This window comes from Rattus norvegicus, chromosome 3, assembly GCF_036323735.1.
Source record: "Rattus norvegicus strain BN/NHsdMcwi chromosome 3, GRCr8, whole genome shotgun sequence".
In the NCBI taxonomy this organism is placed as follows: domain Eukaryota; kingdom Metazoa; phylum Chordata; class Mammalia; order Rodentia; family Muridae; genus Rattus; species Rattus norvegicus.
In genome coordinates this window covers 175,268,147-175,292,773 of record NC_086021.1, presented here as the reverse complement: position 1 = coordinate 175,292,773, position 24,627 = coordinate 175,268,147, and the positions used below count along the sequence as shown (strand labels likewise).

Here is a 24,627-nt window from a genome sequence, read left to right as displayed (position 1 = left end):
GTAGAACCAGCCAGGCGGTAGGTGCACCCTCTGTCTTTCTATCCACAGCCAGCCCCGTTCCAGGCCATTGCTGCACAGGAAATGTGGGTGGGTGGGTATCCTGGGGGGGGGTGCATCAGGACCCATGGGCCATCCAGAAGGTTAGCCATCCATTCGATTTTCTCAGCACTCCAGCAGTGTCTCCTGGGTCAGCAGGCGCCGGGGTTTGAACATGCTGGGCACAGTGCTCCACCAAGGCACCACATCCCCAGCTCTGCTTTGATTGGTTGGTTTGGTTTCTGCAACTGGGTCTCTTCAACTTGCCGTGCAACTAAGGATGGCTGAACTCCTCCTGATCTTCCTACCTCCACCCCCATCACTTCCTGCTGACAACACCCTACCACCACCCTCACATTCGGGAGTACACACACAGAGAGACACACACAGACATACACACAGACACACACAGAGAGACATACACACAGAGAGACACACACAGACATACACACAGACACACACAGAGAGACATACACACAGAGAGACACACACAGACATACACACAGACACACACAGAGAGACATACACACAGACATACACACACAGACACACAGGCATACACACACAGACATACAGACACACACACAGACATACACACAGACACACACACAGACGTACACACACAGACATACACACAGACACACACAGACATACACATAGACACACACAGAGAGACATACACAAAGACATACACAGAGAGACATACACACAAAGACACACAGGCATACACACACAGACATACAGACACACACAGACATACACATAGACACACACAGAGAGACATACACAAGACATACACAGAGAGACATACACACAAAGACACACAGGCATACACACACAGACATACAGACACACACAGACATACACATAGACACACACACAGACATACACACAGACATACACACAGACACACACACAGACACACACACAGAGACATACACACAGGCATACACACAGAGACATACACACAGGCATACACACACAGACATACAGACACACACAGACACATAGACATATACACACAGACACACAGACACACAGACACACACAGATATACACAGACACACACACAGACATACACACAGAGAGACACACACAGACATACACACAGACACACACAGAGAGACATACACACAGACACACACAGAGACATACACACAGACACACACACAGAGGCATACACACAGAGAGACACACACAGACATACACATAGACACACACAGACATACACATAGACACACACAGACATACACATAGACACACACAGGCATACACACAGACACATACACACAGGCATACACACACAGACATACAGACACACACACAGGCACACAGACATACACACAGACACACAGACACACACAGATATACACAGACACACACAGATATACACAGACATACACACACAGAGACATACACACACAGAGACAGACATACACAGAGACACAGAGACACACACACACACACACACACACACAATTGCTGAGATTACAGGCACATATCACCACCTGTTGCTTTTTTATGTGGTCCTGGGAATGAAGCTCAGATCCTCATGCTGGCGTGACTGGCACTTTACCCAATGAACCACCATGGCAGCCCCTGGAACCGTGACTCACTTACCGAAGTCTTCCTCACGATCAGAAGGAAGCATTTCAATTAAGGGCGTTAATGTATTCGCCTTCATTCCAACATGGCCGCCCAGCCACAGTGCTTAGTATTTGTTACAGAGGCAAGAGTCCACCGTGTCCAAAGGTCAAGTGCTCTAGAAGCCTCTATGACATTCCAGAAAAATGTCCTGGTTTTCAAAATACCAGTCACTTCAGACACTGAGAAGACGTGACTAAGTGCTCCGGCAGTCTGACTGTGGCCTTCAACTGTGACTGCCCCTGTGTTATTCACAGGTACCTCGGGCTCCACAGAGAGGCGGGGTCTTTGCCCAAAGGCTCTCACTGGAACATTCTGTGCTGGGTTATCTGTGGCTAAGATAAAAACCGAAAGAGAAGGCCAGGGGCATTCCCATGAGGCCAGAGGCACACCCACTGACAGCCGTGTGCTCAGTCCCTTGAAACGGCTCTTGGAAACTTTGAAATAACTCAGAGCAAAGATAACCCTTCCTCCCTAGTCAGTGGAGACAAGCGGAGGACACGGCGACTTTAAGGCCACCCAGCAAGAACCTCGGAGGAGATAGTATGCGTTTGTATTTGAAGAAACCGGAATGTAGGGGTTGGGGATTTAGCTCAGTGGTAGAGTGCTTGCCTAGCAAGCTCAAGGTACGGGGTTCGGTCCTCAGCTCCGGAAAAACAAAACAAAACAAAAACAAACAAACAAACAAACAAACAAAGAAACCAGAATGTAATGAGGGTTGGAGCTGCGGCAGCTGGCAGCTGGTGCACGGGTCTGAGACAGGGGTGTGCTTGGGGTGTTCCCACTGTGGCTAGAAGGGTAAAGTAGCCAGAAGGGAAAGGCGGGGCTATCAGGACAATGACTTTCCAGGTCCCTTGGGTTCTATTCTATCGGCCTTAGTTCTATTGCTGCAACAAAACCACACCGAGACCAAAAAGCAAGCTGGAGAGGAAAGGGTTTATTCAACTTACACTTCCACATTGCTGTTCATCACCAGAGGAAGTCAGGGCAGGAACCTGGTGACAGAAGCTGATGCAGAGGCCATGGAGGGTGCTGCTTACTGGGTTGCCCCTCGTGGTTTGCTCAGCTTGCTTTCTTACAGAACCCAGGACCAGCAGCCTAGGGATGGCACCGCCCAGTGTGGGTGGGCGGGGCCCTTCCCCCCTTGATCACTAATAGAGGAAATGCCTGACAACTGGATCTCATGGAGGTGTTTCCTCAAGGGAGCCTCCTTCCTCTCTGACTCTGGCTTGTGCCAAGTTGATACAAAACCAGCTGGTAGAGTGGACTTTGCCTTTTGCTCAGGGTGAGGCACGAGTTCAGGGAGAGTGTCGGGAGAGCCATGACGACATTGCTTAATTTGTTAGAAATTGCTCTCTGTGGAGGGAAGGACAGCACAGAAGCACCTCCTGCAGTAGTCCAGGCAAGAGCTGGGGTACTCACATGCAGATTAGCGTCAAGACTCTGAGGTTAGTAAGTCTGGTTGTGTTTGTCCCCCATAACAATCTACCTCCCACCAGTTTCCCAAGGAGGCCCCGCCCTCAAAGACTCTGTTTCCCCATGATGTAAAACAAGCAAGCATAGGTCAGCATCATCTTAGATAGCTGTCCAAAGAGCCTTAGGAGTTTATTGCGTGGGGGTGGTATACACCCCACCCCCAACCCTGGGTAGCAAGTCTCTGGGGAAGAATCAGACAAGAGCTGCCTCAGCACCAGGGACGGCAAAAGTTGCCTCATGTTTTCAATCCCGAGAGTCCCTGGGCTGGAAAGATGGCTCAGTTGTTAAAAGTGCTTGCAGCACAAGCATGAAGACCTGAGTTCCATCCTCGGTGCCCACATAAAAGCCAGGAAGTGAGAATCCTTGAGGTTCACTGTCCAGCTAGTCTCCTCACATGGGCAAGTGGCAGGTTCCATGAGAGACCCAATCTCAAAAGATGTTAGAAAGCAGATGAAAAGGACACCCAAATGTTAACCGACGGCTTCCATATACAGTTGGTCTGCCTAGACACGTGTCCACATGCAGATGAAGGGGAGGAAAGTCAGTCTTTGGTACCTGCTAAGTCCCCGTAGATGGCTGGTGCTCTGACTCAGGGCTTGACAGGAGCAAATGAAGCTGGGGCTTGGTGGGGATTTCTTGTCTAGAATCTTCGAAGGCCTGGGTTCTATCATCAACACTATAAAAATAAACACAAGCCAATTCAGCGTGGCGGTGCCAGAGACAGATAATCTCACCTGCTCGATCAACAAACACCGACTTTTAGTGTGTGTGTGGTGTCTGTGTGTATATGGTGTCTGTGTGTGTGGTGTCTGTGTGTATGGTGTGTGTGGTATGTCTGTGTGTATGTTGTGTGTGTGTGTGTTGTGTGTGTATGGTATGTGTCTATGTGTGTGGCGTGGTGTGTGTGTATATGGTGTGTGTGTTGTGTGTGTGTATGGTATGTGTCTGTGTATGTGGTGTGTGTGTATGGTGTGTGTGTGGTGTGTGTGTGTATGGTGTGTGTGTTGTGTGTGTGTGTGTATGGTGTGTGTCTGTGTATGTGGTGTGTGTGTATGGTGTGTGTCTGTGTATGTGGTGTGTGTGTATGGTGTGTGTGTTGTGTGTGTGTATGGTGTGTGTCTGTGTATGTGGTGTGTCTGTGTATGTGGTGTGTGTGTATGGTGTGTGTGTTGTGTGTGTGTATGGTGTGTGTCTGTGTATGTGGTGTGTGTGTATGGTGTGTGTGTTGTGTGTGTGTATGGTGTGTGTCTGTGTATGTGGTGTGTGTGTATGGTGTGTGTGTTGTGTGTGTGTATGGTGTGTGTCTGTGTATGTGGTGTGTGTGTATGGTGTGTGTGTGGTGTGTGTGTGGTGTGTGTGTGGGTGTGGGTGTGTGTGTGTGTCGAGCGTGTTCCAACTTGCTTCATAGCTGAGGGTGGTATTTCATCCTCCTGCCTCCACCTCTCAATACTGAGATTACAGGCCAATGCACAGAGGTCGAACAGGGCTTTTCAAATGCTAAGGACTGTACCAATTGATCTCCAGCCCAGCCCAGTAAACCTTTGGCTCTACTGCCTGCAATGCATTGTACAATGCATCCAAAAAATAGGTAGGGAGGGAGTTGCATCAGATAAAGACACACACACACACACACACACACACACAGAGAGACAGACAGACAGATAGACAGACAAGGAGATAGCTCAGTTGGTCAAGTGCCTACCACACAACATGAGGATGTGACCCTCCGGTCCCCAGCACCCGTGTGAAGAATGAAGGTGTGGCACACACTTAGGCCTACCTGTAACCCTGGTTCAGGAGAAGGGAACGGGGGAGGGGAGCAGAGACAGCAGACTCTCCATTGTTCTGTGGTCAACGGTGTTGGCCAGTCAGTGAGCCTGAGTTCCGTGAGAGGCCCTATCTAAAAAGGTACTTCATTTCAGGCTTCCACATGCCGAAGTGCCCACACGTGCATGTGTACATGCGCGCGCACACACACACACACACACACACACACACACACACACCACAAGTAGTACGCTAAGTGCCCCTATTCACAAGAAGACAGTCATGGGTTATGGGATGTTTGGCAGTCAGGGGTTTGGGGTCCTGAAGTTTAACTCCCACCATGAAGGAGGGAAGGCTGCCCATCAGAAGCACACCAAGAGATGTCAGGCTAACCTCACCCTGGCCCTGGGTTGTGGCAAGGTTTTTGGTCAAGGAAGAAACCAAGCCTGCTTTGTGTTGGACAGCCTAAGTTTGGGTTGGCTGGCTGCTTCACATGAAACAGGAAAGCTGGCCCCTTTCCCTGTGTGTGGCTATGTCTTTCTGGCCTAGAGCCATTAGTCCTGTGAGCCATTAGGTCATGTGTTTCCACATTGCAGAAGTGGGTTTTATAGCCCGACGCTGGGGCCCTTTCAATAAAGCAGGTCACTGTCTGCAAAGGAGGCACAATGTGCTGTGCTTTCCCATGCACACACAGAGCTGTCATCCCGGCCCTGAGAACTCCTGTCACTCCTGCCCCACTCTTCCCCAATAGGAGCTGCCAGGTAGGGAGAGGGCATGGCAGGCCCCGTGGAGGGTCTGTTCCACCCATAGCACAGGGATCTGTGTAAGAAAGACAGCGGAGGAGGGAGCTACTGTGAGGTGGGCCTGGAGCAGTGGGAACTACAGACGGGATGCAGGAAGGGTGGATGGAGGAAGGAAGGTCGGGAGGCAGCAGCGTGGGGCTACAAGCCTAAAACAAGGGAGAGGCATGGAACAGTGAGCCAGGGAGGAAAACACATAGCCAGGATGGTACTGCTGGGAACCTTTGGAAGAGCTGGTGCGTTCATGCATGTGTACGTGCATGCGTGCGTGCATGCGTGCGTGTGTGTGTGTGTGTGTGTGTGTGTGTGTGTGTGTAGCATACAAAAGCATGGGTGCTAGGAACCATATTCATAGAAGGAAAGGCAGGACTGAGGCTCTTAGGGAGTTTGAGGACAAAGTGGAAGTCCTGTGGCTGCGTAATGGTAAGAGGGGGGATTAAAGTGCTGGTCACACCCCTGGGCATGTCACCCAAGTGGGAGATAGTAGATCTAGTCCTGGGGAGAAGAGCTATTGCCTACCCAAAAGGAGCTGGCAAAGTCTGATGGTCTGTGTATGCAGAAAGCAGTGGGCTGCCTCACTGAATGGTACAGCACTTGAAATGCTGGCCCCAGGAACAGCCAGATGTTGTCTGAGTAGCTGAAGTGAAGGGAAGGGCTTCCAGAGCTTGACTCTGGATGTGGCCCACCAGGTATCAGTAGACAGGTACGGGCATCCAGGGTGGAAGAGGCTGGCTTGCATCCTGGTGTCTGCCAGACTCTAGATTTCTGTCCCCTTCCCAGTTCTCATCACGACTCCTCCCCTAATGCCACCAAGAAGAACCATGCTATAGTGAACCGACTCTTGCTGACACTTGCTTCAAGCAGAGGAAGCCAGTTAAGATCACCTGCCCCTCACCACTCCATGAACTGTCCCTGTGTGTGAACAGGCATGGACATCACATTCCCCTGGAGCCACCCAAAGGGGCACATCTGGGGATTGGAGAGAAGCCCTGTGGCACCCCATCGATGTCATGATAAGAGAACACTTCTCTTCCCAAGGGGCGTACGAGTCGTGACTCACAGCTTCCCCAGGACACCATCAGCAGGCCTTGGTGAAAGTGACATTCACCACTCTGCCACTGCCTAGGTCTGAGCTCTCATCTGCCACCTTCCCCACTGTGTGGCCCCACTAGTTACCAAGTGCCCCAGCTGCGCTCCTGCTCAGAAAAGGACACTTTGAAAAATAACCTTGCATGTTGTGTATGCAGAGCAGTTGACCCATGTGTTAGTAATTAGAACAATTGTGAGCGCTGCTCTCCACCCCGAGGACAGCCGCTCTCCACCCCGGGGACGGCCCGTGGTCCCAAAGCTCAGACCAATTAGTAGGCCGTAATGCAGAGACTCCCAGGGCTTGTTGGATGCGTGTGATCTAGGAGGTGAAGCCAACATCCACTGCACACTGTGCTATGATACGGAGCGCAGCAGACCCCAGAGCACCCAATGTGTTCAAGCTAAAAGTCAGAGCTTAAAACCCCACTGTGCACCGGGCCATGGCGGTGGCGGCGGCGATCGTGGTGCACACCTTTCCTCCCAACACTCCAGAGGCAGGGCAGGTGGATCTCTGAGTTTGAGGCCCGTCTGGTCCACAGAGTGAGTTCCAGGATAGACTGTGCTACCCAGGTAGAAGATGCAGCTCAGATGGCAATGTTTGCCCAGCGTGACCATGACACAGTATAAATTAGGCATAGTGACACAGGCCAATCTTCCCAGTGCTCAGTGCTCAGGATACAGAGGCAAGAGGATCAAAGTCATCCTTGGTTATAGCAGGAGCCAGCATGGGCTTGGTAGGTCTGGGCCATCCTGGGCTACATAGTGAAATCCTACACAAAAGAATTGCAAGGGGAAACTGAGGCTGGCCATAGAAGGGAGGAAAGGCAAGCATGGAGTGTTCCAGTAGATCTCACTGTTGAGCCTCCGCCCTCAGTGTGCAGTGTGACATCTGTTCTCCACACGGACATTTCACACTTACTGTGTGCTACTAGCGAGGTCCCAGCCCACACACACTAGGCCTCCACACATACTCATCTCCTTGTCTCCTGCTGTCTCCTTCACTAGCAACAAGGTCAGTCAGGGACGAACCCTCGATGCTTGGTGTGACTAAAGGGCCTATCACACTATTATAGGGGGATCAGAGGCCCAGGAGATGGGGGGCCCAGGACATTGAGGGTCCAGTTTATGTAGGGTCCGGGAAATGAATCACCCAGGCTATATAGGGTCCAGGAGCTGGGGGTGCCATGAGCTGGAGGTACCTAGGAACTGGAAGGCTCAGGAGCTGAGGGGTCCAGGACCAGGAGGCCCAGCATATAGAGGATCCAAGAACTGAAGGACCCTAGGAGTTAGAAGCCCAGGAACTGGAGGTGCCTAGGAGCTGGAGGTCCAGCATATGGCCGTCCTGGAGCTGTTTGTGTACAACTCTGTTTGTTACGTCCAGGACAGTTACGTCCAGGAGCTCCATTTATGTACAAAGCACGGTTTGAATCTGGACTCAAGGTACTTAAAAGTAGGTTTGTACCCAGTACAACTATCTAGGGGGACTGAGATCAGGGCCTTCCTGGTTGTGTTGGTGGGGGAGCAGGGTCTGGCCCATGCCAGCCCATGGACTTTTTTTTCCTAAGGAGCTATAGAAGGATCCAGGAGCTGGAGGCCCAGGAGCTGGAGGCCCAGATAGCTTAGCTTTGAAGGTAGCAGGGTATAGACTCCAAACGCATACAGGAGGCTCCAAGATGAGGCTGCAAGTGTCAGAGAGACTGGCTGGGCCTTGGCTAGACTAGACTTCAGTTCAGTGGATAATTCTTGGGAAACTTCCAAACAAAACAGAGCCTAATCCTATCTGCATTTGTGACTGCTGAAAAAAAAAAAAAGACAAAGGAAGAAAAAGTGATCTGTGTGTATTAGCACTCTGCAGAAAAGACACTATTTATGTACAAAATAGCATTTGAATCAAACTCAAGGTACTTAAAAGCAGGTTTGTACCCAATGCCACTGTCTAGTGGCACTGCGACCAGGGCCTTTCTGGTTGGGTTGGGGGCGAGGGGTCTGGCCCGTGCAAACCCATGGATTTCCTAAGCTTGCCTGCGGCTCCAGGCTCAGGGTTGGAAGCCCCCCCACCCCCGCAGTCCACGTGACTCACAAGTATCCTCTGCTTGCAGGCTCCATGCAGGTGATGAACAAGACACGACGTATCATGGAGCAGGGCGGGGCACACTTCATCAACGCCTTCGTGACTACACCTATGTGCTGTCCCTCTCGCTCCTCCATCCTCACCGGCAAGTACGTCCACAATCACAACACCTACACCAACAACGAGAACTGTTCCTCGCCCTCCTGGCAGGCACAGCATGAGAGCCGAACCTTCGCCGTGTACCTCAACAGCACTGGCTACCGGACAGGTGAGGGCCAGGGTGGGGAGACACTGTCGGGGCCTGCTCAAGGGACAGTTGGCCTCTTGTGCCTTCGATGAGCTTCCCTGGGTGTGACATTCACACTGCAATGGTCCCCAAGATAAGTCTGGGTCACACACAGAAGAGGTTTCACTTCCCATTGACGTGTCCAGCTTCTTTCTGTGCGCGCATGGTATATGTGTCTGGAGTAGGTTCAGAAAACAGCCGTTTCAAAGAAACTAGGGTTTTGAAAACTGGAGAGTCCAGGGAGATTGTGAAATCTCTGCAGGGAGGTCACAAGATATCCCTGCATGCGTTTGGGGTTTCTGTTTTTAAAACTCTTTTATTGACTGAGACCATCTGCGTGAGAGAAGGTCCCAGAATATTGAGGTTGGAGTTAGAGAGGAACGAGAGAAGGTCCCAGAATATTGAGGTTGGAGTTAGAGAGGAACGAACAGACATGGTGGACTCACCAGTCCACTGTGGGAGTAACCAAGATGACAAAGAGGTTGCCACAGGGAGAGAGATTTTGACTGCACTGTTTCGAGTGTCAGGATGTCTTTGTTGCGGACTTGACGGAAGCACTGTGGCGAGTTCAAAAGGCTGCTCGCTAGGCTGACACCTGAGGTCAAGCTGTCATCCCAGCCCAGCCACTTCGCCCTGGCCAAATCCTTCAGACTCAACTCATTGAACTTGCTTGAGTTTAAAAAAAAAAACAATCCCCACGCTGGCAAGCGGCCAGGGCAGTTGGGAAACCAGATGATATGGCTCAGATGTTGCAAACCCCGGGACTTGCCCTTCTTTAGTGAAGCGCTACATTGTGTCGAGTGGGAGTGAGGAAGGGCCAGGCACCTCCTGTAGCTGACCTAAAGCCATCCATCAAGGTTTTGAGATGCCCAGGGGGAGTGGGTGGAGCTGTTTACTCCCCACATGCTCCTCCCACCACCAGAATCATCCCGAGAGCAGGTTCAGCTGTAAAAACCAGCTCCAGCGGCTTGGGGTCCCCGCAGAAAGCACACATTAGAGGTCTCTGGGGGGCCAGTGCTTTAGATGGTTGGGAGGACTGGACATTGCTGGGATGGGGATAGGCACTGACATAGCAGGGCAGTGGCTCCTATTGGAGGGTGCAGCTGCCATTCAGGGCTAGAAATGATACCCACGTCAGCTCAAAGTCAAATATCTCTACGTTTGAACTTTTAAAAGCAAAGTCTCTCAATTTTGAGAAATTTCATCTTTAAAAAACAAATGCTGTGGGCCCAAGAAGATGTTTCTGTGGACAGGAATGGCTCAAGTGCTCTGAACAGCTCTAGCTGGATTGTATATATGGAAACAGATGAAGGGTAAGGCCCCCAAAAGTGTTCATCTGGCCAGTCACCTCGAAGGCAGAAAGACCACACCTCCCACAAAGACTTCTGGGAGGAACATGAAATGAGAAGCTTGTGTAGCATAATCAAAACAGAAACCGGGGCCATGGGAACTCAGAGATATGGGGGACAGCCCATCAAACAGAAGGCGAAATTACTAATCCCACAACACTATGGGGTTTATGATGGGGTGAAAGTCCATATGATAGTCACACAGGAAACAAAAAGGAATGACCATCAAAGTAGACAGTCACCAAACCAGGTGCATCATCCAGCTGCTGGGGAGGCCGATGCAGGTGTGCCCTCCAGCTGCTGGGGAGGCTGATGCAGGTGTGCTGTCCAGCTGCTGGGGAGGCCGATGCAGGTGTGCCCTCCAGCTGCTGGGGAGGCTGATGTAAGAAGAGGATCACAAGTTCAAGGTTGCTGGGGCTAAGCAGTGACAGTGCACCTCAAAAGGAAACATACAATATGGGCTGGGGATGTAGCTCAGTGGTAATACTTGTATGGCATATTTTTTATATTACACGCGTATGGCCCCAAGGACAAAGTCAATAGTCCTGGCCTGGTTGTCAGTCAAACCCTATATCCATTTGGGCGTCAAGGGAAGCTAACTGAGTTGGGTTTAAGTCTGGCTGAGGGAGTGAGGGTATCTGCTGCATATGACTCTCATCTAAATCCGTTGCTGCCTGGGTGACCTTGATCCAAGAGCTGGCCCACAGATCAGGTTCTTGTTTCTCCTTACTTCCCATTGCTGAGAAACAAGATCTGTGAGCACTGAGTACTTGTGGCTACAAAGGAGCCTGGGATGTGTAGTCTTGGCTCTGGGTATGTCTTTGTGCCACTGAAAACATATCCTGACTGGGGATATGTGTCTGGGTATGTCCCAGACACAGTTATTAACTATTTGTGTTAGTGATGTCCTTGAATCCAGAAGGTCAGCTGAGCTTAGGAAGACATGCCAAAGTTCACAGTGCAGAGGGCTGTTAACGGAGCTAGCTTAAAAAAAAAAAAAAAATGAAGCTACAAGGATGGAGAGACGGCTCAGTGGTTAAGAGCACTGACTGCTCTTCCAGAGGTCCTGAGTTCAAATCCCAGAACCGCATAGTGGCTCACAAGCATCTGTAATAGGATCTCTTCTGGTGTGTCTGAAGACAGCGACAGTGTACTCATATATAATAAATAAATCTTTAAAAAATAAAAAAGACAACAAGAATTTAAAAAAAAAAAGGAAGCTAGAGCTGGACTTAGTAGTACAAAGCCTGTAATCCCAATTGCCAGGATGGAGGCCAGAGGATCAGGAGTTCAAGATCAACCTCTGCTGCGTGTTGAGGATAGCCAGGAAGAGAGGAGGAAAGGGAGAGGGGTAGGAAAGAAAAGAAAAGAAAGCTAGCTAGCCTGATACTGTATATCTGTACTCTCCCAACACTAAGGGGTTCAAAACAAAACTGGGGGCTGACGAGATTGCACAGCAGGTAAGAGCCCTGGCTGCTCTTCTAGGGCCTGAGGTTTGTTTCCCAGCACCCACATGGCGGCTCACATCCATTCGTAACTCCAGTTCCAGGGCATCCAATGCCTTCTTCTAACCTCCACGAGCACCACACTGATGGTACACATTCACGCAGGCAAGCAGGACCCTCATATATATGTAATATGATTAATTAATATTAATGTAAAAAGAAAACGCAAAACACGTTTCGAAAATAACTTAAAATTTTGAGTCAGAGCCTATGTGGCCTCCCCCAGATCGTTGAGTTTCTAGGACTGGTCTAGAACTTTCGATCTGTCTGCCTCCACCTCCCAAATACTGAGGTGATAGGGGTGAGTCCCTATGCCTGGTTTATCTGGTGCTGGATGTGGAACCCAGGGCCAGCCACAAGGCCAGCCCCAGCCCCGGCTCTGGCTGTGTAACAAAGCTTTGGCTCTAACTGCAATGGGTCAATGTCCGAAGCACATAAACTGTGCAGTCCCTGTTGGGAAGAGTGTGATTTGTGCCTCAAACATCAGATGGAGTGACGTGATGTCCCTCCTGTTGTCGACCTCCCTTTACAGAGATCTGAGGACGAGGGGATCATTCCGAGGACCCCTCTGTCCCCTATTGACAGTTGAGTCTCCCCTGCCCTGGGTGTGTTACCTCGTGGTCCTGCCTGACAGACATGATTCACTGAGCACAGACACCGGCTTATTGTCTGTCCCACTGGCGTCTTCTGGCACCACTTCAGTTAACTCCGCATCCTGCCTCTCTTAAAAGATCAGCAGGCGCACTGTTCAGTCTTCTTACACCGCGTCTGCACTGCCGGTGTCTGCAAGGAACACACAAGAGTAGAAGCCAGGGGGTTTCAGTAGTGGAAGTTTCTGGTCTGGGCTCCTGTCGTGTCAGAGACTTGCGTGTCTCAGAGACTGGGGTGTCCTCTGAGCACCCACAGCCTAGTCATTGTTTTTACATGTACCTGTCCCGCTCGACTCAGGTGAGCCACCAGCAGCCATAATGAATGCATGCATGTTCCCAGTCCCTGATTCCCAAGACCCAGTGAGCTGTGGTGGAGACCGGAGCGCCAGTCTCAGGTTTCCAAACCTCCCTCTGCTGATTGTCCACCAGCCACTCTGTTCCCACCCCTAATCCCTGAAGTCTGCTCTTCCTCATCCCCCACACAGCAAACAGTACGGACCTATCAGAACCCCTGCTGCTCCTCCGCACAGGCCCCACCCACTAGGGATGGAGACCCGCCCCCAAAGCGGCCACAGGGTTCCCAGGAGCTGCCCCACTTGTCCAGGTTCTCTTGGGCTCCTCCACCCCTGTTAGCTGCTCCACCCACAGGGATTCTGTCTCGTTGTCCCGGAACAGCCAGTCGACCTTTCACTCACCTCAGGGCCTCAGCTCTACCCTTCCTCTAAAGTATCGGTTCTCAACTTGCGGATCCTGACCCTCTGGGAGGAGTCGCCTAAGACCATCGTAAAACACGGATATTTACATTATGATTCATAGCAGCAGTAAAATTACAGTTATGAGGTTGTAGTGAAAATAGTGTTATGGTTGGGGGTCACCACAGCGTGAGGAGCTGTATTAAAGGTCACAGCATTAGGAACATTGAGAATGCGCGCTCTGCAGAATCTTCAAAACTCACGCATGGCTTGCATGTATTTTCTCACGTCTGTGTTCCTGTATCCTCTCCTCAGGGGACCCTCCGTGAAAACCCCAGTACCCCATCTCCTTAGTCATTTTCTTTTCCCTAAAAGTCTGACGCCGCCCAGCAGGGATCTGTCTGCTGATCTGTGGTCCCTTGTGTTGTTCCCTCCCTGTCTGTGTTCCCTGCCCTGATTCTTGCTTCCTCTGACCCTTGTTCTGGCCCTTTCTCCCACATGGCTTGTTTGTTGACTGACTTCTAAACTGCCAAGTTCCTCCCACATCTCCCGGGCCCAAGACAGCCTGGCCCACAGTAGATGCTTGGATGGGTTCACACAGCAGCCCACCCCCTCACTTCCTCTCCCCGCCTGGGCTGCTTCTCCTTCATCTCTCTGTTTACACAGGGGAGACTTCAGCTGTCCTGGATGCTTCTCTGGACCCTGGCGCAGCTGTCCCCACCTTCACAATGGCAGCCTTCTCTGCCCTTGGCCTTCCTCCTGCAAGTCTGCTGCTGGCTTCCTTTCTCCTGAGTGCACACAGGGACACACTTGGGTGCACACACACAGGGACACACTGACTGTGTGTGCACACACACAGCGCCCTCCTTCCCCATTCCAGCTGCACCTCGCCTGCCTACCTGCACATGACCTGTGTGGCCTGTCACTGCAGAGTCCCCAGCTGCCCCCTGGAGTCTGGGCTCCTCCCACAGTAGGAAAGACTTACCTCTCAGCACGGGAGTCTGTCTGGGCCTTGCCTGGGTTGTGCAGCCCACTGAAAGTCTTGCTTCTCCTGCTACTCTGTCTCTCAGATCCAGCTCAACGTCCTTTATCTGAGCCAAGCATTATGAAACATTATGACACATACCCATGATCTCAGCCCATAAAAGGTGGCGGGAGGATCAGGTGTCCAAGATTATCCTCATCTACGTGGAAAGTCTGAAACTAGCCTGGGCTACATGAGACCATCTAACACTGTGGTTCTCAACCTTCCAAACACTGTGACATTTTGATACAGTTCCTCATGCCGGGATGATCCCCCCAACCATAAAATTATTTTGTTGCTATTTCCTAACTGTACTTTTGCTACTGTTAGGGACCGTCGCGTAAATAGTTTTGGACACAAGAGGTTTGGCAAAGGGGGGCTCAATCCACAGGCTGAGAACCTCTGATCTGAAACGAAATGGCTTGGTGGTTAAGAACAATTAAGACTCTTGCAGAAAACCTGGATTTAGTTCCCAGCACTCACCCGGTGGCTCATCATCCCCTGTGAATCCAGCTCCAGAGAATCCAGTGCCCAATCTGGCCTCCACGTGTACGGAGCAGGCATCTACACAGTGCACGTGGTACACGTATAGATCACCTGTACACACAAAATCAATCTTTTCTAAATCCCCAAATTCCCCTAAACCCCAAGTCTCTAACCCTTTCTTCAACACCTTTAAGATTTACATAAGTGAGCTCCCCCTGCCCGCAGGCCCTAGCTCTAGCATTACTGGTGCCTGTGAGCTGGGACACTTCCCCTGAGACTCAGTTTCCCCTTCCTCACATATTATGACGTGGGTAAGTTGTCCAGTGCCTATAATATGCATTACCCCAAGATGGTGTGACCAGGCCCCACAAATTCAGGAGGAGAAAGTCGCCGGGAGGGGGAGGGAGCATGGGGGCTGGGAGACTGTTCTGTCAGTAAAGCACTCATCTCAATGAACAAGGAGGTTCTTCCCTGGGACCCATATAAAAAGGCAGCTCGTGCCTCTCACTGGCTCTGGGAAGACAGAGACAAGAGGATCCTTGGGGATAACTAGCCTGACAGCCTAGTCAATTGGGGAGCTTCAGGTTTAGTGAGAGCCATCTTCAATACTAAGGTAGAGGCAAGCAAGACGGCTCAGCAGGTGATGTTTGCCACCAAGCCTGATACAATGACCTGAGTTAGGGCCCCAGAACCCACATAGTAGAAAGCACCGACTACTGCAAGTTGGGGCACACACGCACCCCCACAAATACACACATACACAAATGAATAAATGTAAAAAAAAGTTGCCAACTGTTGGAGGGGGGAAAGGATGGATGATTGAGGAAGATACCAGATCTTCCTCCACACTCACATATACAACTATACTTACATACATGCACACACATGAATCCGTATACAGGCATGCACAGACCACACACAAATAGGGGAAGAGTGGAGTAAGCACAGGTCTGTTCTCAGTCCCCAGAGTCTGAGGTGTACGGGTGAGGTGGGGGCAGAGGTCCAGGTGTCCATCTGAGCCCTGACTGTCCCTCAGCCCCTCTCCACCACTCACAGGTTCACTAGCGCTGTAGAGACCCAGGACCACAACCCAGGATCTTAAAGCAAGAGATGTTTCTCCTCTGACACCCCAAATCAGCTGTCCCCAAGGGACTACTGTTCCAGCCTCCTCAGCTCTCCATACCCCAGGTTCCCCCATTGTCTGCTTCTGTCTCCTCATGGCTCTCAGATCCTGGCTTCTGTGTCTAGATTGACAGCACGGGCCTGCAGTTCGCCGCTAACCCTCTGTAAGCTTCTCTTAACTTGGTCACAGAAGCCAGGGTTCAGATAAGGTCACTGGGCAGGGATCAGGGATCAGAGTATCTGAAGAGTCACAATATGGCTCACGTGTTCACCCCCCACTGGTCATTGTCCTCCCTTCCAGAGCCACCCCCAGGCCTGACTTCAGTAGACATGGGACAGAAGAAAGGCTTCAGTGCCCAAAGCCCACTACTACCGCTACGTTTTGTTTGATGTTTGAAACAAGGTCTTCTCACAGAACCAGGCTGCCCTTGAACTTGCAATGTGCCTACTAGTACCTCCCCAGGGCTGGGACCATAGCTGTGTACCCCCCATGTCTGCCCACTGGGTTTTAACTCTGCAGACAGGAGGCTAACTCACACCAAGCACACGGGAGGGAGGGGATGTTAGGCTCCAGACCACCTAAGTGCAAGATTCTTCCTCAAGGAAGCACAGCGCCCCCTATGGGTGATACGGGATGCAGCCTAAAGCAGTTGGTGGATCTCTGCAAATGGCTTCTCCATTTCCCACCAAGTCATTCGCCTGTGTGGATTACTTTATGATTATAGTTCCGAGTATTGACTCTGAGTCTATTTTCTATATAAATAAGGAAGGGTTTTGTGTGTGTGTGTGTGTGTGTGTGTGTGTGTGTGTGTGTGTGTGTGTGTGTGTGTGAGGAGTTTTTTTTTTTTTTTTGGTCGTCGTTGGTGGTTGGTTGTTTTGGGGTTATTGGCAGAGTTACAATATGCCCAAAGTTTCCCAGCGTTAAATCTGACAGGAATGATGTTATAATCGAATGCAAAGCTTTTCCAAGAGATCCCTTATTTCTGAAAATCCTCTCCCTGATGGCAGTGGCAACCAGTATTTGAATTGCAAATGCCACGCACCCACCAGCCTGCGCTCCCAGGGAATCTGTCTCCTCGCTGGCACCTGACTGCCACCCCATGTCTCCTTGACGGATGTGCTGGAGACGTTTCCGGTTGAAGCCTCCCTTTGTTATAAATCTCCCCCATTTTTATTTTTCTTGAAGATTGCTGTCCTAATGTTCTTTCAACTTTGGGGGTGACTGGCATAAGAAATTTTTTTCAGCCGGGAATTCCTTTTGGGAGGAAATACAGGAAGCTTACAAACTGGTCATTATAGGAAGGGGCTGTCGGTGAGATGCCTCTGAGAGCAGCTCTGAGGGGTCTAATGTGTCACAGTCCCTGCGGTGGTGGGAATTGCCTATGTTGATGGGTCCTCCAGTCTTGCTGTAAAGGCTCCTGTGGCTTTTCTGCCCCTCCTGTACCCCACCCTTCTGCACAGGTCTGCAGTTAAGAGAGGGCAGAGAGCTGGGAAGACGGCATAGTGGGGAAAGCAAACAAGGACCAGGCCAGATCCCCAGCGCCCTGGAAAAAGGCAGGGTACGTGAGCCCAGCTGTAACCCAGTCTCCAAAGATGAACTCCTTGGAGCAAGCTGGTAGAACTGGTGACGTCTGAGCTCATGGAGAGACCCTACCTCAGTATATGAGTGGAGAGTAACCCAGGAAGACGCCTGACATCAACCTGCGCTGGCACACATACACCAAAGGAATGAGTGCACACACGCATATACCACACACACACATATACCACACACCACACACACACACACACACACACACACACACTGTACCACACCACACACACACATACCACATATACCATAACACACACACACACTACATCACACATCACACACACATACCATAACACACACACATACCATAACACACACACACCATAACACACACCACACACCACACACCACACACACACACACACACAGTGTACCACACACCACACACACATACCACATATACCATAACACACACACACACACACACACACTATACCACACATCACACAGGAATGCCTGCATGTGCATGTGCACACGTGTGCGTGCACACACACACACACACACAAAACATCACACACACACACATACACACACACTACACCACACACACACACTACACCACACCACACAGGAATGCATATACACCGACACACCTCACCTCACACACACATACCATACCATGCACACACAACATACTCATCACACACACATTCCACACCGCACAGGAATGCACACACATATACATATACCCCATACCACACACACATACCACACACACATACCACACACACACACCATTCCACACACACACACACACACACACACACCAGAAGCATACATACACACCTTAAAAGGAAAGGGTCAACAATTAGTTCAGTTGGGGGAGCATTCGCCTAGGACGCAGGAAGCCCTGGATTCAAGCCCCATTGCCGTTTAAAGGCGTGGGACACACACCTATAATCCAAACACTCAGAAAGCTGAGGCAGGTTTGAGAGTTTGAGGCCAGTTTACCCTGACAGTGATTCAGCAGGCCATAGTGCCTTTCTCCCTGATACCCATCTCCCTCCCAGCTAACGAGGGTTTTGGAAAATGAATGGACTCTGTCATTTGCTACAGCTGCCTGGGTCTGGCAGGGGAGGCTGAAGCCTGCATTCAGTTAGAAACTCAAGCAACCCCCTCCAGGTCCCTGCACCCACTGCCCAGCCTTGGCCTGATGCCCTGGGGTCACTCGCAACCCAAGCTCTCTCCATAGCAACAGTACCAGTAGGAACAAGCAGGTAGGAAAAAGGAGCCTGGAAAGGGATGGGCTCAGTCCTCAGCCCTTCTTTCCCCTGGTGATTAGCCAACCACCTCTCTTCCCCAAAGGGGGCAACAGGGTTTGCCTTGAAATGCCGCACTGTGCTTGAACCCCTACCCTGGCTGTTCTGAATTCCTCAGAGAAGCCCACAGCTCCTTCCCTGGTGGGCTCGCCTGTTCCCATCTCCTGCCTCTCACTCTTCCATTCTGCTTATGCTCGGGCCACCCGGCCCTCTCTGTGGTACCGTCATTCCTGCCCTGGGACCTTATTGCTTCTGAATAAAACACACTTCACCCACTCCCCTGATGTAGAGAACTTTCCAGATCCATCCCACTCTTCCCTGGGAGTCAGTTAACACTCCCCACCCGGCCCCAGTTACACAAAGATGAGTATTTGAATGCATGCCAGGCAGAGAAAGAGAACACACCCACCACAGAAATCTAGCGGTGGGGGCGCTGAGGATGTGGCTCACTTGGGAGCTGTGCAGAGGGCTCTGGATTTAGCCCTCAGCACCTCATAAACCAGTCATGCTGGCACATGCTGCCATCCCAGGATTCAGAAGTGAGGATCAGGAGTTCAAGGTTATAGTGACACAGCTATTTCCAGACCAGACTGGGCTACAAGGGGCCCTGCCTCACAAAAGGGAGGGAAAGAAAGAAGGAAGGAAGGAAGGAAGGAAGGAAGGAAGGAAGGAAGGAAGGAAGGAAGGAAGGCAAGCAGACAGCAGACTCTCTTAACCTGGAAGGCAACTTTTCCGTGACCTCTGACCCTCTGCTCCTTGGAACATCACCCACCATCTTCCTCTGCCTCCATTCACCTCTCAGGTCAGAACACTCCTGTGTCAGCATGCAGAATGTAACTGAGTTGATTTAAGTTGATTTCTCCTGCACCCTCGCAGTTCACCATTCAAACCCAAAGGGAGCCCCCATGGTTTCCGGTTACCGGTAACCGTGACAGCAGCAGCCACAAGTGAGACAGAGCTGGCTGCAATTCTCAAAAGAGCTTGGCCTAGCCTGAGACCAGGACTCGGGTTTATTTAACACACTTCCACCCCTGCCTCCTCAGCCCAGACGGTTTGTCTGCCAAAAGGCTTCAAGCCTGTGGCCTCTCATGTGCAAGGGCTATAGCAGCCTGGGCTTTGTCAAAGGCACCTTCTCTTGTGGCTCTGTTCCCCAAGCTTAGTGGGGTGTCTCTGCCACTCAGACCAGGAACCCCACCCGCAGCCCCCAAACCCTGTGACAGCAGGTCAAAGTTGCCCAGTTCCGAATGCTTCAAGAAGGACAGGTGCAGGGATGGATAGGGTCTGAGCTCCTGGGCCTACTCACCCTCCGGTTGGTATTTGTCAACATGGATGAAGCCATTGTCCTGTAGCTCCTACAGGAAGCAGATGAATGGTGGAAGAAGATGCCCAGAGTCGCAGAGGAAGACAGTTACATCCCAGTGTCTTATAGACTGCCATTCGTGCCTCTTTCCACATTTGTGGTAGTGGTGGGGTTTGTTTTCTTTTGTTGGTTTTGTTTTTTGTTTTGTTTTGGTTCTTTTTTTCGGAGCTGGGGACCGAACCCAGGGCCTTGGGCTTCCTAGGCAAGCGCTCTACCACTGAGCTAAATCCCCAGCCCCTCTCTTTCCACATTTGTGTCCAGGCTCCATCACTGATGATGGGCAGGTCTGGAACCAGGAGTAAGTGATATTTCAAATGTTTGTAGCGACTGTCCTGGGGTAGGTAGATAGATGTTCCTGATTTCACTGGTGCCTTAGCCAGCTTCTGTCATTGGAGTGTGTAGCCTTCCCTCAGGATAATAAGGAATGCTAGTTAGAGGTTAAGGAAAATAAACAACATGAACTCTCCCACCCCAGTTCACAGACTGCTGGATTCCGGCTCCAAAAGCAGATTAGGAAACCCTTCCTAGAGTTGGAGAGATGACTCAGTGTGGGTAAAGGGACGAGAGGGAGTTCAGTTCCCAGAACCCAAGTCAGGCCTGGAAGTCAGCTGCAGAGGATCTGACCTCCACCACAACACTACATGCATGTACACATGCATGCATACACACATATGTATACACATACATACACATATCTGTATGCACAAATGCATATAACATACACATGCATGCTTACACACATACATACACATACACATCATATATATACACAGAGACACACAGACACATAAACATACACAAATACATATACATAAATACATACATACACATATAGACATACAGATATCCAAATACACAAATATATATAGATACACAATATATACATAAGCATACAGACACACACATATATACATGAATATATACATATATAAATACATACATGCATGTGTATACACTTACATACACATATATACATAAAAATATCCATATATACAAATACATATACACACACATGAAACATACATACTTATATACAAACACACATACATATATACATATATAAATACATACACACACATACAAATAAAATAATCTTTTCTTTTAATCTTGAAAAAAAGAAGCCCCTCCCTTGTTTGCAGTGGCACACATGAATAATCACTTGGGAGGTTAAGAGAGGAGTATTTTAATATGGGGTTAGCCTGGGCTACATAGTAAGTTTTGTCTCACAGAAAAGAACTCTCCCTAGAATATATTAAACTCCATAGCCATCTCGTGCCTCTAGAATGGCACACATGAATAATCATTGGGAGGTTGATAGAGGAGTATTTTAATATGGGGTTAGCCTGGGCTACATAGTAAGTTTTGTCTCACAGAAAAGAACTCTCCCTAGAATATATTAAACCCCATAGCTATCTCGTGCTTCTAGAATGCCCAATAGCTAGACTCCTCCCTCCACCCTTTCCTTCCCCTTGAGTCCTGTCCCTCTGTCTTGCTCACCTCAGGTTCACCTCAGTGAACAACCAGTACCTCAGCACTGCCATGCCTGCTCTCCTTACTCCTGATCCGGCCTGCTCCGGCCTGCTTCTGCCTCAGTGTCCCTGTAGATTCAGCAACCACACATCACGTGATCAAGGCAAAAGACAGGCTCAAAGCACCTGCAGGCTTCTTGTTAGGCAAGTGCGCACAGGCTCCACGGCCTCGTGTCCGTGGGGTCTCTCACCCCTCTGCTGCCCATAAACACCCCACAGGTTTGAGGGCTTGCTCACGGGGCTGTCGTCCAGACACAGGGTGCAGAAGACATGGAACGCAGGAGCCTTTTCCTGCCTCTTGAGATGATATTCAAGTTCAGTCACAGAGGTAAAAACAGAAACAAAAGCTGTAAACTGCTGACAATAAGCATGAGGAAACTGTCAGGAAGGAGAAGCCACTCGGGGGGTGACCCAACAAACTTCTGCCAAAGTGGAAGAATTGTCCCAAAAAGCATCTGCAGCAGAGAAGGTCTTCCCAGGAGAAACACCAGAGCAAAGGACCTGGCGCGGGACAGGGCGCTGCCAGGCTAAGGGAAGAGCTGGGTAGGAGACTGCTACACAGGGAGGGGTCTGCAGGCTGACAGGGACTCTGGGTTTTGTACAAGGGTGACATGGAGCTGAACATGGGGTTTGCAAGGTGTGGTGGAACTAGTCTGGTGACTTAAGAGAATGTCTCTGGCCGCCGTGGAGAAGGGGCCAGAAGTTGGAGGTCGGAGGTCGGAGGCAGCAGGGCTCAGGAAAGGACTCCAGCCTCAGAAGCTGAGGATCCTAGCCTGGACCCGTGCTGTAGACAGGGCTGCCAGGCTGTGGAGACAGTTTGAGGCCTGCCAAAGAACTTCAAGGTGTGGTCCTTCTGACCACAGCGCTGGATGAGGAGCAGACTGGGGACAGATGGGAGGCCATACTGAAACACCTGCTTAGCATCCAATGGGTCAGTTTGCAGGGAAATGAGTGCATGAGACCAGAGAGTCCGTAAAACCAGCAAAACCTGTGCGGAAGCAGCGACAGCTGTAGGGAGAAGCTGCCGTGTGGGGTGACGGCCCCTTCTGTTCCCCGGAGTCCTCGCGTGTGAACCCAAGCAGTCTGGTTTTGGCAAGGCTGGACTTTTTGTTCCACCTCACTTGTCGCTGACCTTCCCGGTTCCCCGGGGAATGATGCTTATTGTCATTGGCTGGGCCCTCCATCACCAGTCTCTGCTAATAGATAGACGTGCGTCTCTCTGGGCAGGAAGCCTGACAGTCCTTCCCTTGTCCTGGGAGTCTCTGGACCAAGACCAGTTACATCTGGTTTCAGACAAACGTTTTTCAGTTCATCAAGGACAAGTGTTCACACACACACACACACACACACACACACACACACACACACACACACACACACTAGAAGAGTCAGGACCCTCATTTCTCCTTGGTGTTCTTCCCATGAGCTGACTGCGGCCACGCTGGTGACTGTCCCGATGGCTAGGTGCAGTCACCAAGGCAGCGTGGAGAGCTCCTGCCTGAGTAGCTGGCCTGCATGCTTTGAGTGGAAACCAGGCCCTTCAGACTCTCAGGCCACACCAGTCTTGGCTGTAGGCCAGCGTGAATCCTGGGAGATGTGTTTATAGTCCCCCTCACAGCTACCTAACAGTGCCAGGAACGTATGCCCACAGTGTGACAGGAAACTTCATCAGTGTCCCCAGGGAGGTAGAGCCACTCCCGCTGGCCCCACTGAAGTTCATAGCTGTCTGTGCACAGACTGCACTCGGCTGACAGCCCCCCACCCCTGCACCCCATTCCTGTCACAAGGCTCTCTTACACATATTAAAATAGAAAAAAGCCTTTGGAATTTTAGTTTGGGTTGGTTTTGGGTTTTATTTTAGTTACACTGTGTATGTGCATGTCACAGCTTGAAGGCAGAGTACAAGGGACGCCTCGCAAATGTCAATCCACTCCCTCCACCACGTGGGTCCTGGAGATTGAACTCAGGTCCTCGGGGTTGGCAGCAGATGTCTTTGCCCACTGAGCCATCCTTCCAGCCCATAGAAAACCTTGGGAATAAAGTGCTTGCCCAGCGCGTGTGCAGCATGGCCTCTGGAGCCTGAACCCTTCAGTCAGATCGATCCTGTCAGCTGCTGGCTCATCACCTACCCAGTCTTGGCAGGAGCAGGGCTGGGGCCACAGTGTACAGACAGGCCCTCTGGACCTGCGTCCTGGGCAGAGGGGAGAGACATATGGGAAAGCAGGTACCTCAATGGGGTGGTCTCAGAGACACTGTGGGAAGAAGTGACCCCTGGGTGCAGAGGCAAAGAGGGAGACAGGGGCATCTTTCGTCAGATGCCACACTAAGGGCTGGTCTGTGAGAGGACAGAGGAGGTGTGAGTGTCTGAGGCAGAGGGAGCAGTATCTAGAAATGTCTTGGGGCATTTAAGATGCTAGGGGTCTGAACCCCATGAGCCAAGCACACGTCACAGTAGTGGGGTGGTCTCGAATTCAGAGGATCCTTCTTGCTATTTATGGAGGTTTGAGCAGTGTTCTCTCTCTCTCTCTCTCTCTCTCTCTCTCTCTCCCCCTCCCTCTCTCTCTCTCTCTCTCTATCTCTCTCTATCTCCCCCCCCTCTCTGTCTCTGCCTGTCTCTCATGTGTGTGTGCGTGTGTGTGTGTGTGTGTGTGTGTGTGTGTGTGTGTCCCTCCCTTCACCCTCTCCCTTTTTCCTTCTAAAGGTCTTGTATGCATTTGAGACAATCATTCTACCAATGAGTTAAACCTCCAGTCCCTAAACTTCTCCCTCTTTTTGGATTTTCTTGCCCAGTGGGCTGACATGGACTCAGGAGAGCCACCACAGGGCTCTGAGGACTTGGGGACAACTCCTGGACAATGGTTTCCTGGTCGCTTCTTAGGACAGAATGC

The 24,627-nt window shown here is 50.8% G+C and overlaps 1 protein-coding gene across 5 annotated transcripts in view; it reads left to right on the top strand.

Annotated features, from left to right (window-relative positions):
- Sulf2 (sulfatase 2) overlaps positions 1 to 24,627 on the top strand; it is an 82,487-nt gene that overhangs the window by 31,035 nt on the left and 26,825 nt on the right. For all 5 annotated transcript variants that reach the window (NM_001034927.1, XM_006235596.5, XM_063283881.1 and 2 more), the window contains exon 3: positions 8,912 to 9,151. In NM_001034927.1, the coding sequence (NP_001030099.1) occupies positions 8,912 to 9,151 (240 nt within the window). The remainder of the gene's footprint in view (positions 1 to 8,911; positions 9,152 to 24,627) is intronic.